The sequence below is a fragment of the Melanerpes formicivorus genome, unplaced genomic scaffold, assembly GCF_026170545.1.
Source record: "Melanerpes formicivorus ecotype bairdi unplaced genomic scaffold, bMelFor1.0.p_v2 SCAF_53, whole genome shotgun sequence".
In the NCBI taxonomy this organism is placed as follows: domain Eukaryota; kingdom Metazoa; phylum Chordata; class Aves; order Piciformes; family Picidae; genus Melanerpes; species Melanerpes formicivorus.
The window spans coordinates 471,965-492,284 of record NW_027142405.1 but is presented as its reverse complement, the minus strand read 5'-3'; the positions used below and the strand labels follow the sequence as shown (position 1 = coordinate 492,284).

At 43.2% G+C, this 20,320-nt stretch overlaps 1 protein-coding gene across 6 annotated transcripts in view; it reads right to left on the bottom strand.

Moving 5' to 3' along the window:
* PHACTR1 (phosphatase and actin regulator 1) overlaps window positions 1-20,320 on the bottom strand; it is a 356,496-nt gene that overhangs the window by 34,895 nt on the left and 301,281 nt on the right. For all 6 annotated transcript variants that reach the window (XM_068160783.1, XM_068160782.1, XM_068160786.1 and 3 more), the window contains 2 exons: window positions 17,868-18,076; window positions 16,481-16,637 (listed from right to left, as the gene is read on the bottom strand). In XM_068160783.1, the coding sequence (XP_068016884.1) occupies window positions 16,481-16,637; window positions 17,868-18,076 (366 nt within the window). The remainder of the gene's footprint in view (window positions 1-16,480; window positions 16,638-17,867; window positions 18,077-20,320) is intronic.

Genomic DNA, 20,320 nt, shown 5'->3' with positions numbered 1-20,320 from the left:
AGGCTAAATTTGGACCAGAAAGTGATAATCTTTTTATTGTTCTTGTCGCTTTGCAAGTATTTCCACAGCAAACAAATGGAATGCTACAAGGAAGCTTATTACATCAAATAAGGAATTAGCAGCAGGAATCAATAATCTCCTAAGATCCTATTTCCAGGCAAATACTCTTAACTTCAAAATAAGGAAAAAACCCAATCCCATGAAACAAAACACTTGCAGAGGGACACTCAAACCCTACGTGCTATCCTGAACAGGCTGTAGCCTTTCTTTTCATCTACTGCAGCATGTGATACTGGCTGTTGACATTTTCTCCCAGTTCAACCCCTACTGTCTCCACTCTTAGTTTCTTTATACAAGATACCTTTACTCTTGCCTGTGCATTCCCCAACTCCCCCGACACTTTATCAGTACCAGTCTACCTGCTTGGGGCACACTGGTTATGGAGGAGGAGGGAATGCCCAAAGACATCTTTCATCTTCTTTTATAAATGTCCCTTGTCCTGCTGACCTGAAGAGTCAGCTTTCCTCTGCACTTCAGACACTTCACTTCTTAAATCCCATTGGGACAGTCCTGTAGATGCTCTCCCTGGGACATTTCAAATGGGGTGCTGTTAAACCCTGCAGTTTTGCAATTGTTTGTCCTCTCAAGACAGACTGCTTTAAAATGGTGATTGTTTTCTGAGCTCCTTCCTGGTCTGAACAGTTTATGTAGTCCGCATTCAGGTAGAGGGGCTGAAGAGAGTTAATATTTAAAACATTTTGTATGCAAGACAAGAAATATGTTTGTTCATGGCTGCTGATGTGCCTTAGGACAAGCCTGGATTTCCCTACAGGGCACAGATACCAGCACTGAAATACTTCTGAGCTTTCAGTGCTCTGGTTTTGTGGTATCCACCTGTTTTCTGCATGTTGTGCTGCAGTGAAGGTAAGGACTCAAAGCTTGGAGAGAGGCAGCAAAGGGAATCAGCAGAGTCACCCTGATAAAAATCCCTTCTGAACATGGATCCATGATGCAAAAGTGTTGGAAACCTGGAAACTGCACCTGCTGCTATGAGTGGCTGCAGATTGGTACTGGCCAGGACAGCCTGGGCAAACATACTGTGTCTGCTTCCTGGTTCTGCTCAGCTTCATTGTTAGTTTAAGATATGCAATTTCTCATGCATCAGCATTGAGCTGAAGAAAAGAATACACACTCTCAGACTCTCCTTGCAGCCCCCACTGGCCACAGCCATGTGGGCTTGTGTTTGGCTTTACAAGTATAACTCAATTCACATCTGTACCTTATAGTGTCTTGGGTATTAAGCTCACACTCATGACTGCAGATTATCTAGTGCCAAGAAGAAGTTTGCTCCCATTTGACAGCAGTGGTGCCCTGCTGAGCCCAGCTAATGAACACCAGCTTCTAAGGAGGACAGGGAAAAAACATCTCACACCTATTACACTCTGTCAGCTTCTCAAACTCTGCTGAGGAGTGTTTGTGGCAAAACGTGCCTCAAATACATGCTTCCATCCTATTTTTTAACTAGAGCCATTAGAACCTTGCTGTACTCTGCATTACTGGAGATCATTGCCATTGATACAAATACCAGACAGCACCACTGCAGGCTGTGATGTTTCTGAGAGGAGCAAGATCCCAATTCCCCACATTGACAAAGAACAATGAATTATTAGTTTTCTCTGGATCCAGCCAGAGACAGAACACTTTCAAGGCAGATCTCAAAATTCTGCTTCAGATAGCCAGAAAGTGAGAGAAGAGCTATACAAGGGGGCAAGCAATTTGAAAAACTTAGAAGTGGAACTGGGACTCTGGTGGTTTGGGCTGGTGTTGATTTCTTTCTTTCTTTGTTTTTTGTCTTTTCACTTTCTGAGGGAGGTTGGGCACCTGGAGTTGATTTCCATGAAAATACAGACAGTCTGTGTGATGTTCTTTTTTTAAACTGAGTCCCAGTCATTTTTTTCCGTGGAGCAAAGAACAAGGCATTTGGTCTCAAGGGCCAATCCCATGCTCCTCTGGAACTGAAGTAAGCTAGAGACTTTTGCAGTCTGCATGTTATAGACAGGCATTTGTCAGAGCTCATGACCTGTCTACTTTCTCTGTGCCAGTACAGCCATTGTGAAATAAACCAAAGCAGGAGGGATTTATCAAGCACTGTACCAGAGTAGCTTTATGGGACATATTCATAGTAACCTCAGACTGGGGTGAGCAAAAGGAGTGAGGATTTGGGAAAGCTCAAGACAGAATTTGGCTGCTCTGTTGAACTTCCAAATATTCCTGTCAGCTTATTTCTCCATCTTGTCAAGGTCCCTCTGGTTGGCAGCACAACACTCTTGTACATCAGTCACTCCTCCCAGTTTTGGGTCATCAGCAAGTTCACTGAGGATACACTCTGCCCATCATCCAGATCATTAATGAATGATGTTGAAGATGACTGGCCCCAGTGTTGACCTCCTGGGGTATACTGCTAATTACTGGTCTCCAACTAGACTTTGTGTCACTGTTCACCTGCTACTGGGCCCAACCATTCAAACAGTTTTCAATCCATCTTCCCATCCAGCCCATACTTCAACAAATTCACTGTGAGGGTATTATGGGAGACAATGTTAAAAGCCTTGATGCCTACATAGACACTACCTATTGCTCCCCCCTTGTATAACAGGATAGTAATTTCATTGTAGAAGCTCATCATGTTGATTAGGCATGACTTCCCCTTGTGAATCCTGATGACTTTCTTGTCCTTTACATGCCTGGATACGGTTTCCAGGATCAGCTGCTCCATCACCTTCTCAGTGATCAAGGTGAGGCTGACTGGTCTATAATTCCCTTATTCCTCTTTCCTGAATACAGGAGTGATATTTGCTTTCCTCCAGTGTTTGAGCACTTCTCCAAGTTGCCATGATTGATAGAAGAAACATTAAGGAAGATAAAGACAGCACTAAATATTTAGCACTACTAGATCAAATTCATCCTTTCAGATGTATTTTATGCTGACTAGTGAGGCAGCATTGTTCTCTCTTGAAGGTTTTAACACGTGTCCTAATTATTAAAACATGACATGTCCAGAGACAAATGCACAGAACAGAGAGAAAGGCAAGGTACAGTGATGGGCAGGCAGGAAAATCAAATCTGAGGCAGCCAAGTATGCAACAAGCAAAAAGAATGCTGAGACAAGCGAGTGGTGATGCCTAGAATTCCCTCACTGATGCCTTCCTTGCACTTCCCCATCATTGTCTTTGTATCTGCTCCAAAATCTTTGAGACTGAGGCCAAGTGCTGTACAGTACCTTGAACAAGGGTAGGGTAGAGGTAGGCTACTACTCCTACTGAAATACAAGGAGAAACAAGACAGAATAAAGACTCTGAAGAGGAGAATTAATCAAGAAAAGGGAAATAAAAGTACCTCCCAAAAAATGTGTCACACAGGATGGGTTTCAGAGGTAAAACCAGTCTCTTTTCCTTGCTGAAGAGCTGTTTTTCAGGTGTCAGATTACATTAGAAGATGGAGTCATTAACTTGATGGAATTGAACAGTACAGTGCAAAATGTTGGCAGTTCTTCTAACTGCACCAAAAGACTAGAGTTTCTTGGCCATTCTAAGGGGAAGAGGAAGTGGACAGTGGAGTATCACATAGCTCTATGATTCCTGCCATTGTCCAGATCTCTCAGTCTCAGTATATATGTCTGGCCAAACAATGCAAAGGTTAATAGTTCTGGCACAACCTGAAAGTGAAGGACACCAGACATTTACACTTAGCTGCTCACCACAAAAAGGAAAGGACTCTCTGGGGATATTCTGGCCCTGAGACATCAGTCACTCCAGAAAGCAGCAGAGAGAGGTTTTGGGAACAGCTGGAGAATGCCCTGATGGGGAGATTCATGAAGGCACTGAACTCAGGTCAGAAAAGTTGCTCCCCACTTCAATACTGATGTGCAGCAGCAGTGCGTCCATGAACTTGACTCCAAACAGACTCCTGTCAAAAGGGCTGCCTGCCTTGTGTCTTCTACATTTGAAACCTGGATATTGAGACAGCGAAGTCCTTGCACTACAAAAGCCAGGGACCACAGCTCAGGTGCTCCAACATCCCAGTGCAGCCAAACAAGCCAAAGAAACTCATTGTTCATGCTGCTTGCAAGCTTGCCTTGAAGAAGGCCAGCTGATAGGGCTGTGAAAATATCTTCATGGCAGATGGCCAGAGACCTTTCCCTGTAGCTTCTGTGAGGGCCTCCTGAGGATAGCATTTACAAGCAGTTTATATCTCCCTGTGTGCTTCCCCACAGGGCCTGGGTGCAACTGAGCTGCCATCTGCCACCCCATCAGGTAACTAAGGTTCCTCTGTGTGTGCAGGAAAAGAGGCCCTGCTCCAGGCAGCATTCTTTTTGCCCACTGAAGGAGCAGGCTGGTGCCTTTGCAGCCCCCTCTGCTTGAGATCACCTGCTTGCAAGGAGAGCTTTTAAGTCAAATCCACTTGATTGTGCAGGGAAGCAGGAAGAATGTTTCTTCTTGATTATTGCATCAAAGGAACTCATGAAGACTTTTCCAGCATGCTGAAAAACTCAGCTATTTGGTAGGATAAATAGTCCAGCCTGACGTTATAGATGCTCATTTAGCAAATACAATATATTGAATGCTCATTTAATTAATTACTCATTAACCATCAGTGCTGCTGGCAGCTAAATTCAGGGATGCCAGTGATGAACCAGGTTACTGGACTTGCTTTGGTCCTAATATGCTTTCCCTGTTTTGAAAATTAGTCATCATCAGAAAGGCAAGCAATGGGAATTACAGGCTGCATAGATGCAGACATGTTGGTGTGGCCTACTGCACCTGCAAACACTTCCTCTTCACTAATGCTGTTAATGTAAGTGGTAATTTCACATGGTCAGACTTGAGGCTAAGGACTTTGTTTAATCCCCATGCATGGTCCATGCAGTGGCTATGAATTCCAGTGCTGAAATATGAGCATAATTCTCATCTGTGCTTGTCTCTAAAAGACTAGTTTTAACCTTTTCTGCATGTATGCAAAAAAAATAATCCCTGCTCATCTCAGTGATCCTACTGTTAACACTGGGCCTTAGGAAAAACATGCAAAATCCCAACCTTGCATAATTGTACCAGGTGTAGTTGTAAGAATATTCACTTTCATGGTATGTTTGTCCAAAAGACATTTAATCATATATATATTAAAAAAAATGCAAACCATTAAATCCTATTTACTACAGGGCCCACTGTTCAAAAAAAATCACCACTGTTGGTGACTTGGCACTTTGGGACGTGGTTTAATGGCCAGGGTGGTGTTAGGTTGATGGCTGGACTTGATTCATAAATTCATATAATACCAGGTTGGAAAGGACCTCAAGGATCATCTAGTCCAACTTTTTAGGGTAAGAATATAATTTAACTGAGATGGCCCAGCACCCCGTCAAACTGGGCCTTGTAATTGTCTAATGTAGGGAATCTACCACCTCCCTTGGGAGTTTATTCCCATGTCCAATAGTTTAAACAGTGAATTTTTTTTTCCTGGTGTCCAGTCTGAATCTCCCCAGGAGCAACTTGTACCCATTACCCTTTGTCTTCACCAGGTGACTCTTTGTAAAAAGGGACTCTTCCTCCTAACTGCCCTTCAGGTACTATGAGGTCTCCCCTAAGCTTCCTCTTCCCAAGGCTGGGCAAATCCAGTTCTCTCAGCCTTCCTTCATGTGACAGGTTTTCCAGTCCTCTGATCATTCATGTGGCTCTTCTCTGGACCCTCTCCAGCCTGTCTGCATCCTTCTTGTATAGTGGGAAACAGAACTATATGCAGTAATCAAGTTGTGATGATCTTGCAGGTCTTTTCCAACCAAAACGATTCTATGCTTCTAAGCTGCCATTTACTCACATACAATAATCTGCATATGCAACTCCCGTGCTCTCAGACAAAGATGACCATGCACACAAGTTACACTTACTTCTCTGGGAGGCATGCTTGTGCACACAGTGAATGTGCACATATCACATATATATATATAAAAAAGCTGACTGGAGTCAGGATCCAAAATTGGATTTGCTTCCTTCACAAGGACTACCTGTGTTAATCTCCTGCACATGTTGCCAAATAGACCATAATACACTGAAGAGGGAAAAAAAAAACAAAAAGGCAAACCATATCTCCTGAGAGAGGTTAAATATTTTGCTCAAAAAGCAATTTTTCCATTTTACAATCATCAGCCTGTAAAGTGAAATTTATTCCTACCAATTGCTGCTTTTATCTACTTGTGCTGCTATCTGATGTGTTTCCTGTATGAAAATTACAAGGTCACTCAAGATGAGCAAATGTTGCAGCTGTGATTAACTCCCCACAATCAGACACAACATGAAGATCTATGGTTACTTTTTTTGCCAGGTTGAAATTTATAAGCTAGATCTCAATGGAGGTGCCTGAAATTTGTCAGCACAGGAGGAAAACCAAACAAACCACCCACCTTTGTTTCCTTTATTTAAATCCAGCATATAATATTTTGTAAAAGCTACTTCCTAGCTTGTATTTGTTTCACCTTTTTTCTATTATGTCATTCTTTTAATCAAAGGAGAGCACTGTGTGAGCTCCATGTGGCCTCTTGTTTACTAGATAAACAAAAGACTGTTTTTGTTACTGACGTACGTTATTTCATTACTGCCATAAGCTTGCATTATATCACCATGAATTATTTCGCCCAGCAGAAAAACGTGGCTTCCTCTGAGGTAAAAGCTGACAGTAGTTTGACAACTAAAAGCAACACTGCAATCAATCTGGGGCAGAAAACGAAGGCTAGCACACCCCCACTGGAACTGCATAGGAAACTACAGTAGACTAAATATGCATTGACAGACTGAGACCTCAAACACAGACTGTGTCAGGGTGCTGAAAAGGATAAGAACTGTGCAGGGGAAATTGTAACCCCATACTCTGCTATGGCTTCTGCAGAGAAAGGATGGGAGAAACAGACGTTGCAACAAAATGGCTACCATGAGACCAGGCAACAGGAGCAGTGACAGACCCCAGGAATAACAAATAGCTTCCTGGGCTGGTGACATCTCTGACCAAAATGAACTTTTGACATGGAGAATACACTTTCCATTTCATTAGTGGCCACACTGGTGCCTCTGGGGAGACCTTGCCCTCAAATGCTGCTTCCTGCTGCCAACCATTAAGAGCATTGCTCTCCTCAGTGCAACATTCCTCCTCCTTTATAGTAACATAAATAAATTGTCTCACCTTCTAATATGGAGAAGCACAACTGCTCAAGGACAGGCTACGCCACACCTTGAGTATTGTGTCCAGTTCTGGACCCCTCAGTTTAGGAAAGATCTTGACTTGCTGGAATGTGTCCAGAGAAGGGCAACAAAGCTGGGGAGGGGTTTGGAGCACAGTCATATGAGGAGAGGCTGAGGGAGCTGGGATTGCTTAGCCTGGATAAAGAGAAGGCTCAGAGGAGACCTTCTTACCATCTACAACTACCTGAAGGGAGGATGTAGACAGGTGGGGGTTGGTCTCTTCTCCCAGGCAAGCAGCACCAGAACAAGAGGACACAGAGAAGGTTTAGGCTGGATGTTAGGAAGAAGTTCTTCATAAAAAGAGTGATTGGCCATTGGAATGTGCTGCCCAGGGAGGTGGTGGAGTGACCATCACTGGAGGTGTTTAGGAAGAGACTTGATGGACTTGGTGCCTTGGTTTAGTTGATTAGACAGTGTTGGACGATAGGTTGGACTCGATGTCAAAGGTCTTTTCCAACCTGGTTAATTCTATTCTATTCTACATGCACTCTGCAAGGCTTTGCTTTCATTCATAGCAAAACATCTGCTAGCCCCAGCCAAGTGAAAGTGTTGGCAGCAGGGGTTCATCCCCTCCTGATGTGGAGCTGTGGCAGAGGAGACATCACACTGCCAGGACCTGTCCAGATCCTAAGTTAAGGACACTGCTCATCCCATAAACAAGGGAGCACATAGAGGTGATGTGTTTTGCAGTGACACTGTAACCTCCCCTTTTCCCCTAGTTGCTCCCATTGACCCTATGCCACATCAAAATTACTCAGATGAAGCAAATTCATGCTGTTAGACGTTGAAATTCATATCAAAACAATAACAACATAATTTGTGATGTTAGACTTGTCTTTTTCTGGGACAAATGTTAGCTATGCAAATTCCTAATATAAAGAGACAAGTCTAAATGGTGCTCAGAGATGAGGATCCTTGTCCTACTGATGCACAGTTAGATGTCTAAAGAGCTCTTGATACCCGTGTGGTTTTTTGAAAGGACACAAACATTGCTGTCAATGAGAGTTTGTTAGCTAGAGGAATTTTCCAAAGTCCATAGGCACATACATTTGGAGACCTCAATGTGTGCACATGTGTTTTGTTCAGTAGCTTGCCTGAAGTCAGAAAGGACCACAGAAAATGCACCCTTTTCAAAGCATTTTAACTAAAAAGCCACCTTTCAGCACAACAGAGATTGTTAGGGTATCAGTCACAGAAGAGGTTTGACAAGGGCCTTGAGAATCCTGTCTCCCATCTATGCCCTTCAACAGAACCCAGATCAGTTCTGCTCAGAGAATTTATTCCTTGAGGTTGAGCCTCTATGTGTTATGATAACTCAGTTTCAGCTTGTCACCCATAGATAATCATCTGCTTTTGCTGCTGAACTCTTGATGCTCAGGGCAACTCAGATAGCTCCCTTGAGGTTTCTCAGAAATGTACAGCTTCCTCACAAAGCTAAACTGAAAGGAGGGAAAAAGAAAGTTGTTTTCCCTAGGTACCATCACAGCTAAACCCCAGGCTCATCCCTCTGCAGCTTTGTTCAGTTGTCCCCATTCATGCATTGCCCCCTCTAAGCCAGCATTCAGATGAGCTTGTTTACCACAATCCCATTTTCCGTGTGATTTATCCCCAGCTCCCGACATGTGAAAAGGCAACCTCCTCACACGCAGGCGTGTGCACTGCCATTGGGGATGAGCTCTTGCTTTAGGCACTTGCTTTTCTCTCATTAGTGAAGGCTAACAATAAGTGAGAATTGCAGACGTCAGAGGTAATTAGGAAGAAATTATTTCACATTACCCAACAAAATGAGGTCTGTGAATAAAGCCTAATCCTGCTGTCTGCCCATTCTTTTTATCCCTAAATGACTCAGAGTTGGGGAGGGCACAAAATGCTCTCCCCAGAGCTGGGCAGGCAACAGCCATGGAGTAGATTCAGCTGTGCTAAATGGGGTCCATCTTGCTGTCAGCATCTGCTTGAATATACTCCCCCTTCAATGGGACTGCAATGCTGTTTAAGTAATTTACTGTTTCAAAAAAAGGAATCTCTTCACAAACTAAATTATTAGTAAATAAACACAATCATTTTGGATTATTCAGGCCCCTCAGGCCTCTGAAGGAACTGATACGTATTTTACCAACTGTGCACCTCTTGCAGAACCACCTTTCCTCAAGCACTGGTAATACCTCTGTCACCTTCATGGTGATACCAAAGATGAAATCCTTTCCTCAAATTGTCAAATTTTTCCCCTTTCTGCTTCATGACTCTCCTCCTGTTTACAAACACGCCGTATTGCTCTTCCTCCCGAGTACTCTCCCTCCTGCAGAGGGACAAAAACCTCACAGCAGCCTCATGACATTTAAAATCAGTGGCAATTTTTTATACTTGTGGGAATTCACCAAGTTCATTTCATCACAGGATTTCTGTTTCCAGGCAGTATTTTTCAGTACAGCTGAGGAAGATGTAGTATTGATCAGGGAATGCAGGGAGTAGTGTGCCCAGGTGGCCAGGAGGGCCAATGGCATCCTGGCCTGCATTAGGAATAGTGTGGCCAGCAGGAGCAGGGAAGTCATTGTGCCCCTGTACTCTGCATTGGTTAGGCCGCACCTTGAGTCCTGTGTCCACTTCTGGGCCCCTCAGTTTAAGAAGGACATCAAAAGACTTGAATGTGTCCAGAGAAGAGCAACAAGGCTGGGGAGAGGCCTTGAGCACAAGCCCTATGAGGAGAGGCTGAGGGAGCTGGGATTGTTTAGCCTGGAGAAGAGGAGGCTCAGGGGTGACCTCATTGCCCTCTACAACTACCTGAAAGGTGGTTGTAGCCAGGAAGGGGTTGGTCTCTCCTCCCAGGCAACCAGCACCAGAACAAGGGGACACAGTCTCAAGCTGCACCAGGGGAGGTTTAGACTCGAGGTGAGGAGGAAATTCTTCACCGAGCGAGTCGTTGTCATTGGAATGTGCTGCCCAGGGAGGTGGTGGAGTCATCGTCCCTGGAGGCGTTCAAGAGGAGACTGGACGTGGCACTTGGTGCCATGGTCTAGTCATGGGGTCTGTGTTGATAGGTTGGACTTGATGATCCTCGAGGTTCTTTCCAACCTAAGTTATACTGTGATACTGTGAGTAGATTACCATTCAAACCAAGGTAGTAAGTGGTTATCATCTCTCAAACTTGCTATTCCGTAACAAAGATTTATGACTTTTCAGCCTACGTTTCCCAATCACAGACATCTTGGTACTATTTCCATGGCATCAGTGGGACTATAAACACAGACATGCACACCTGCTAAATGTATCTCAAGCATAGCCACTTCCAGCCATATGCACACAGACAGTGTCTCTGTGATCACACTTCCTATGCTTTGCCTCCTGATACTTGCAATATATTATATTACTTCAGATCAAGATTTTCTACTTGGGTGTAAGGACAGGACCCCATAAGGTACTGCAGTGAATAAATCCAGTACTGTATGAAAAGCCACACAGAACACTACTGTATTTCTGAGAGACGAACTTCCTATTGATTCACTGCTTCAAGGCCAGCAGACCATATATAGACACATGCTCACATGATCCCCCTGAATAGCCTGTCCTTGTAGGGGAGGTGCTCTAGCTTCCTTGATCATCTTTGTGGCCCTCCCCTTGACCTGCTTAAGCAGGTCCATGTCTTAGAGGGGGAAAATCACCTCCCTCGACTTGCCTAGGGTGCAGCTAACCAGCACACTGCTAACTTATATTCAGGCTTTTGTCCACCAGTATTGCCAACTCCTTCTTCACAGGGCTGATCTCAATCACTGCCCAGCCTGTGTTTTTGGCTTGGGACTGACTCCATCTAGGTGCAGAACCTCACACTTGGCCTAATACTCCTGTATGTAATTGCTAACGAGCACTCTCACTAGAGTTAGGGTGTTAGAACACTCAAAAAGACTTGGGTGGTTTAGAAAGCAGGTCAGTGATAGCCTAAAGACACACGTTGTTTCAGTATATGGGAGAGTCTTTGTGAAAGACATACAAAGAAACCAGGTCTTAGTACTTCAAGAGAGTGCAAGGTCCTCAGAAAGCCTGGTGCATTTTCTCTAGATGGCTCTTGTGCTTATTAAATAATGTTTTGATTAAGGAACTCTGTGTGATATCTTATGAGCATCGTTACGACTCCTTGGTGAAAACAGAAGTGAAAAGACTGGCACTGAAGCACCCATCTCAATACCAGGGGACAGTCCCACAGCCTTACTTATCAGTGCTGGGCCACGTCCTCACCAGGGGCTCCTGATAGACCATTCCTTTATCATTTCCCCTGGGAGCACCTCCAAGTTCAGCTCCTGAGCCCTTGCTTCACATAGTCCAGATATGCTCTCACTCTGATACCTACTGAAAGATAAATCCAAGTCCTCTGACTCTAACATGAATAACCATGGCCCAGTACTTCCCAGCAGGTCACACACAGCCAGAGAGACAAGCAGAAGTCTGTCTTCTCCCTCTGCCTGCTAACTTTCAGAGCCCTGTTTTTTTCTCCTATTCTTTCCTTTCTGTCTTAAAGTCACTTGTACTCACTTCTTAAGTAGCTGTGAAACTGTGCAGGCACCAGAGAGATAAAATGAAGGAGGAGTTTGGGAGAAGCTGAGCAGGCAAGAGGGGGAAAAAAAAAGAAAAAACATACCCATTTAAAGATTCACTTAGCACAGAAGGTCTGCATTTCAGAGTAGAAGTTAATGGAGTTGTGAGGGTTGTTTGCAGCCAAGAACATGGCTGGCAGCATCCATTCCCTATCCCAAATTCACATGTGGTTATGAGCTGAAAGTTCTGCATCTTAATTTACTATTTTTGCTCCTTGCTTCACAGTAGGTATCACATTTTGGAGTATCACAGAATGGTGGGGGTTGGAAGGGGTCTCTAGAGATCATCCTGTTAAATCCTTGTGCTAAACCAGGTTCACCCAGAATTGTAAACAGATGAGTTTTCAATCCATACAGAGAAGGAAACTCCACAACCTCTTTGGACAGCCTGTTCCAGTGTTCTATCACCCTCACTGTGAAGTTTTTCCTTATGGAGTAGTCTGTTATGAGTAGTCCATTCTCCTTATGAGTAGTCCATTCTTGTTTGGTGACAGGAGGAGGAGGGCTGCTAATTAGTTGCTGTGACCAGACTGCCCAGAAACAGTCTATGCTGCAGTGGCCTATTTCTGTAACTGGAATTCATGTGATGTGGGATCTCCTGCCTATGCTAGGATGTATTTTGCCACCCTGGTCACATGCTTAGCCATGATACAGGATACACAACAGCAAAGGACTATGTTCATGTGAAGTGTTTCTATAAGAGGCACAAAGGTGTTAGTCTCTCTTACGGCTGAGCTATTACTGAGGAGTGTTGTGAGCCAGATCCTGCAGTAAGATAGCCACTGTTGCCTCACCTGTACAGCTGGTCTGGTATAAATCAAGGCATTATTGTCTCAGCGTGGGAAACAGATGACATGGTGAAGTTGGTGCAATAATAAAGTAATTTCTGGGACTAATTGGAGGTCCAGAGGTTCCAAACTATATTTAAGCAGGACCTGGACAAACAGTTCTGAGCCAAATTGATTCCTGGTGCAACTCTAAGGTTGGAGGAACTACAACTGGGATGGTTTTGGTCCCACACAATATGTCAGTGTTCAAGCTCTCAATATGCCTGGTGATAAGAGTCTTTAAATATGACATTCTCTTCACAGTACTAAATTCTGCTTTGCCAAATGTGGCAGCCAATGAACTTCCAAACTAAATACTGTGAGGGCTATGCATAAGTACTGAAGTATCCTAATCAGCCTCTTGGTGAAAATTAATTGACCCATTACAGACAATAACTATTTGCTGAAGTTTTTATTCTGCATTTTTCACTTCTGTAAGTAGCATATGTGATTTCATTGGCTGGCTATTTTAAACCCTAGAAAACCATTGGTGGAACAGTACAAATCCCCCTGAAATCCAAAATTGCCAGCTGCAATTATAGCCTGCATCTAGCATCATCTTCTCTAAGGGCCATAAATGCTTCAATACTTTAATTTTGTTTGGCATTTGCATCACTGTGTGATGATTACTGAGCAATGGCAAAGGATGGACTCAGTAATGAAGTCTGGGCAGTACAGACTACAGTCCAAGCTGAAATATTCTCTCTGATTCAATCTAATAGTCATGAGTATGCACACATAGATACATCACATGCAGATAAAAAGCACTTCTAAGACAGGCACCTTCCTTTTTGCTGCTAAAATGTCTGTGGCTTTTTGCATATTAGAGATAAAGAAAGTGCTTTATAACTTACTAAGTTGTAAATAGTAGTAAATTAAAAGGTCTGACAAGGAACTATATTATTCAAGATAAAGCTTGTGAAATTCTACCCATTCCAGTGATATTATGTCAGTATAAGCTGGGAATGAAACAGCAGTGGCTCAGCTGGTTTTTGAGCTCATATATATACAGTTTTAATTATCTGAACTATTTGTGATTGCCCCTTAGTCATGCCTATATTAGAAGACAAGATCAAGCATTATACCTCAGACTCAACGACAAGAGATGTGACTAGGGAAACAAATGACATAGTGAGAATATGGGGCTTACACAAGGGGCTGGGTTTGGCTGGGATAGTTAGTTTTCTTTGCAGTAGCTGGCATGGGCTATGGTTTGAATCTGTGCTGGGAACAGCACTGATAGCACAGGGATATTTTGGTTATTGTTGAACAGAACTTGCTGTATCAAGGCCTTTTCTGCTCCTCACACCACCCTACCAGTGAGTATGTACAAGGAATTGGGAGGAGACACAGCTGGGACAGCTAACCTCGACTGTCTGAAGTGACATTACAGACCATATGACATTATAGTCAGCATATAAAGCCAGAGGAAGAAGGAGGAAATGGAGGACTCCCAGCTTTATAGCATTTGTCTTCCCAAGCTACCCTTATGCATGATGGAGCCTGGCCTTCTTGAAGATGGCTGAACACCTGCCTGGCAATGGGAAGTGGTGAATTGTTGTGCTTTGCTTGTGCATGCAGCTTTTGCTTTACCTAGTATGCTGTCTTTATCTCAAGACATGAGTTACATTCTGACTTTTGTCCTTATTCTTTTCTCTTATCCCACCAGAGAGGAGTGAGTGAGAGGCTGTGTGGGGCTTAGTTGCTGGCTGGGGTTAAACCATGACACACAGGAAGCATTCTGGGTATTGGCAAAATTAGTTTGCCCTTGTTAAAAAGAGATATGCTGAAGAAACATTCTTTAATGGGGGAAAAAGCAGGGTTTAGAGAGGTGAGATATAAAATATTTACAATAAAAAGTATCTGGGGAGCAGTGAGCTGTCCAGAGTCATTGTTTGCACATGACAATTTACCTTCATCAGACACAGCTGTAAAACTGAAGTAATTTAGGCAAATGGGTGATACAGTGGAAATGCTGCTCAATGTCATTACTAGGTCAAGCAGTCCACTGTAAGATAGGCTAGAAGGCAAAAAAATTTCAACACTTCACATGCTTCAAAAGGGTCCAGAATAGAACAGAATAAAGCAGGTTGGAAGAGACCTTCAAGATCATCATGTCCAACCTATCATCCAACACCTCCTAATCAACTAAACCATGCAACCAAGCATCCTATCAAGTGTCCTCCTGAACACCTCCAGTGATGGTGACTCCACCACCTCCTGAGGCAGCCCATTCCAATGGGCAATCACTCTCTCTGTGTAGAACTTCCTCCTGACCTCCAGCCTGAACCTCCCCTGGTGCAGCCTGAGACTGTGTCCTCTTGTTCTGGCACTGGTTGCCTGGGAGAAGAGACCAACCTCTGCCTGTCTACAACCCCCCTTCAGGTAGTTGTAGAGAGCAATAAGGTCACCCCTGAGTCTCCTCTTCTCCAGGCTAAGCAACTCTGGCTCCCTCAGTCTCTCCGCATAGGGCTTGTGTTCCAAGCCCCTCACCAACTTTGTTGCCCTTCTCTGGACATGCTCCAGCAAGTCAACATCCTTAAAGCATTGGGACCTCACTATCATGGGCAGCTCTTTGGGTCCCAGAGCTCCATGTGCAGCTGCAGTCTAAAAAGAGTATTAGGCTGAATAAAGACTAGACTGAAAAGTCACAGTATCAGCAACAGTACAGTGCTATTTTGAATACTTGGGGCATCACTGCTAAGACCCTTCAACCAGGGCACTGAAGAATTAAATCTTAGAGTGGGCTAAGCATGATCCAGCTAAAAGACTTTCAGAGAGCGACTGGAAAGATAGGTTTGGTTAGCTTATTGCAAAGAGATGCTAAATGAAGCCACGAAAAAAAGAAAAATGCTGAAAGATGTACTTATGAGAGGGTTCTGTGCTCCCCATCTCCACAACATGGTAGCAGTGCTCCACCCTCATCCCCATCACCAAAAAAACCCAACCAAAACCAATCAACCAAAAAAACACCCAAACCCTCCAACCCAACTGCAACAAAAAACCTCAACCCAGCCAAAAAACAGCAACCAAAAGCCACTACAAATTTCTCAGCGACTGGCTGCTCTTCTTGTGTTTTTTTTTAAGGTCACACTGGAGGGCAGCTAACAGCATTCACCAGGCTCTGCCTACCACCAAGTTGGTAACCTAATAGTGTCAAACTGATTACAGAACAGATGGAGGGAGAATATGAGATTCTTAGACATGTCTACCTGGCCTCAGTTTACTAATTCCTGACAGGAATCATCCACATTTCATGGCTATCCCTCTATACCCCATGCAATACAGAAAATCAGAAGAGCTGATGAGTGACACTTAAGAAGACAGTGTAAATCTGACCTAAGAAAAGCAGGAACAGAGGGATGCAAGTATTTTGGATCAAAAAAGACTCAGGTACTCATGAGAAATGCAGTCAAAAAAGTTATACATCTGTCCTTTGGCCAAGCTAACAGCCTATGAAATGGCACCTGCAGCTATAGTCCAAAATGATATCAAAGTTGAACATTTCCCAGTGGTGCACAGAAAACAACCAAACCCACACACTTCACACTGATATGTAACACAACCAAAGATCCCAAAGGATACGCCAGGAAAATTAAATGAGGCATTGTATGAGAAGTTATACTGGAGCAGAAATAATGTATGGAGTCTCTTTTTTCCCCTGATAGCTTTTTCTCTTAACATTGTGAACAAACAGATCTCAAATGTTTACAGACTAGGGATTAAAACTGCAACTCACCACTTATTTCCAAAGGCAAGAGTTAGAACACTGTTTGTCTCCTACCTTGTCAACTTTGTCCCAATCTGCTGCCTAAGTTCAAGCCTCTCTTCATCAGTCTGCATGGGGAGTATGTTCTTTTCCTCCAGCTCTCGCTTGGAAGGCCTGTTGCTTAATTTGATTGCTAAAGAGTCCTTCCTGCAGATTTTCCTTGCCAGGGAGCCTGTGGGAGAGAGGAGAGGCTCTGCTAAAAGAGGTATCATCATTTCACTACAGCATGCAGCAGGCAAAGAATTACTGGCCAGGGAGGCTACTAGGCTCTCATTTCTATTGGTATGTACTGTGGGAAAAGAGGTGTCAATTAACTTCACATGCTCAATTAACCTCCATTCCTATCATAATAAGGAAAAGCTGAGTTTGGTAAGTATACAGGAAAAATATATTGAAATATTGCTCCAATGAGGGGAGTGGAGAGGAAGGCCTTGACCTGTAGCATCTGTAGCACTCCAGCACAGTGTTTCTGAACCAATGTAATGGAATGAAAAATTCAACCTCAGAGTCTGGGCAAGCAGCAGAGCTACAGCATGTGGAAGGAAAGAGGTATCTTTCTTGCAATGTGGTATGAAGACATACAAGCTAGCATTAGAAGGAAACAAAAGTCAAACAGAAGCATACAGATCTCTATGTATATTAATTGACACTGCTTCTCATTCTGAGGACATGGAATACGCCTGCTTTAGGATCTTCTTTATCTGTGCTTTAATGGGGAGGGGTTGTTTGATTGTACTGGTCTCAGTCTACAGAACAAAAGAAACTGAATGGTCTGAAACTTCAGCTTGACCTGCAGGATGACAAGCAGTTGTTATATGGGAGTGCCCTGTGAAGCCACATCAAGGCAGGAGATAGGTTTTCTGTGAGAAGCCAGCTAGGGGCCACAGGTCCTCTTCCAGACTGTAATTGTTATATAGCTATCAATTAACCTTGTCTTATCTGAGCTGAATTTTCTGATCATCACCCCTTTCAAAGCATGTGAAGAATTACAATTCTGACATGATTTGCTATAGAGAAAAGCTCTGATTCTCTGTTGGTGGCACTTATTTCATCCTCCTGAAATAATGTAATTAAGCTGATCTTGACTAAAGCCAAAGGCAGGGCTTCTTTGCACAACAAACACCTGGGAAAGTGAATCCAAAAATCAATCTGGAAACTAAAACCAGTTATTTGCATTCTGTCAGATATCTACCCAGACAGGAATTCATAGGGATAATGAAATCACTATAAAGTCACACTACTTGTTATTTGGGATTAATTTACCAAGCATCTCCATGCAGTCAAGCCCTAAGAGATGCAAAACCCATAGTCAAGAAAGAAAATTCTCAGGCCTTGTGTATCCCTTGTGTAAACACAATTATGTAAAATCTAAATAAATGAGGAAGGAAAAACTAAGTCTTACTTGTAAATAATGAATTGTCCTCCTCTTCATCTTCCTCTTCCTCCTCTTCCTGTCTTGGGTAGAGGCAGGAAGAATCTTCATAGTCAGGTTCATGAGGCACATTTTCTTTATTGTCATCGCACTCGATCACAACAGTTGGCACTTGTCTCATGTCTGGAAGGCCCCCAGGTCCTGTTTTTGTAACACTGTCACCTGTGTGTAAACCAGAGCTGGGGGGAAAGAAAGAAACTAAATCAATAAAGTAAAAACCTCAGTGGAAGACTGAGTTGCTACCCTCAGTGTATTTAGGATAGTAGTGGTCTACTTCTAGCTACAGCTAAAATGCTGTGAAATTCTGTCAACATTGCTGAAAAAAACCCCAACCAATAATAGGAATAAAAACTTCCAACATACATACACAGAAAGTAAGTACAATGCTACCAAGTCCCTTCTTGAAGTACGAATGAAAGGAACATTTGGTGCTTCCTTGTTCTTTGAAAGGTGTATGCAGATTAGAATCATGGAATCATAGAATCAACAAGGTTGGAAAAGACCTCAAAGGTCATCAAGTCCAACCTGTCACCACAGACCTCATGACTACTAGACCATGGTACCAAGTGCCATGTCCAATCCCCTCTTGAACACTTCCAGGGACACTGACTCCACCACCTCCCCAGGCAGCCCATTCCAATGGCTAACAACTCTCTCTGTGAAGAACTTTCTCCTCACCTCCAGCCTAAACTTCCCCTGGCACAGCTTGAGACTGTGTCCTCTTGTTGTGGTGCTGGTTGCCTGGGAGAAGAGACCAACCCCCCTCCAGTCTACAACCACCCTTCAGGTAGTTGTAGACAGCAAGAAGGTCTCCCCTGAGCCTCCTCCAGGCTAAACAATCCCAGCTCCTTCAGCCTCTCCTCGTAGGGCTTGTGCTTGAGGCCTCTCACCAGCCTCGTTGCCCTTCTCTGCACATGTTCAAGAAGTATCCTTCTGGGTGTGCACACAGGGTAGCAGATATTAAAGTGGTTCACCAGTTTAGGTTGCTAAGCAGGTATCAGATGGCAACAAGACTTATGTACTAGTACAGAAGATCTTCACTTGAACTAGAGATCTAGGAATAGGCAGCTTCTCATCCCATTGTAATTTTTCTGAATCAGCCACTTTCTTGATAATACCACTTTCTATTTTAAGCCCTTCAATTTTCCCTTGTGTTTTCTGTTCTTCTTGATTAAAATCAGCCTTTTCCACAGCATTTTGACTAACTCAGCTGTCTAAGCCAAGCACTTAGGAAATACACGCAGTACTGCAGCACACTTAAGAAAGACAAGTCAAGGTCACTGGGTATTTCCATTGTATATACATTCCTCAGAGCCATTAGCATAAAGCCCACACAGTGAGGTAGCCTGCACCACACAATTTTTAACATTATTTACCAAAAGCAGGTTATTGTTTCAAATAACATTCTAAACCCACTTTGTGTTTTCCAACAAAATTAGAGAACAAAGCCCTAGCTAAGAAAGTACTGGTTTTAAGAAGATAAAGGTATCTGAACACATACATTTCCATAATTCACAGCTGAGCAGTATAAGCACTTGCAGTTACTGTTGCATTATATTTATGTGATCAAAACAGCAAGAGTTCTGCCCACTGTAGTTGATCGTGTTTCAAGTGGGAGAATATTTAATGAAAAACCAGAATCTAAGCATATGAGTGACTCAGGGTGCAGGCAAAAAAAAATTAATGAAGAAAAAATGAAAAAGGAAAAAAAAAAGTTAAATCCCTCCTGTAAAAGTTAGTGGGGAAAAAACCTGCACACTTCTCATCTGTCATCCCTGGCCCTTTGATTTTTGATTAAAGAGTTACAATTTTCTCAGCATGCTTTCAGAGTCACAGCACACTCTTCTCTACTTATCAGTTAAAACAAAAATCTGAAAAAACTTCCAACTGCTGCATACACATTTCTACAACACAGGCATATGTGTGAGGGACAGAGAGAGAAGGCAGAGCTATAAATATTAAGTGTTTCAATCCTTAGGCAATATTAAAGTTTAGACAAAAAGCAATTCTCTTGACAAGTTTCATGGAAGATAAATGTTTTCTGATTCAAATACATTCTAGGAGATTTACAAGACACTAGCAGGAACGTCTAATGCATTTCATTTCATAAATCTACAGTCTGAGGCTCAATTGGGTGTCTCAGAGGAACTGTTTTCACACACTGTCTTTTTGGACACACAGTGGTTGGTTGCTGCTCTGCCACAGGTGCAATTCTAGCTCAGCATGAGATATTGCATCTTAACAGCTCTTTAGTACATACATTAAACAAAGCTGAGGCCTTGATTTAGCTGCTAGTGTAGAAGAGCCCATGGAGTAATTGAAATCAATTGTCATCTTACCAGACAGACCAAGAACTATGTGAGCAAGGCAGAAAATAAGGCTATTGCAGATCTAGAAGCTGCCTCCCTAAATCAAAATTAAAG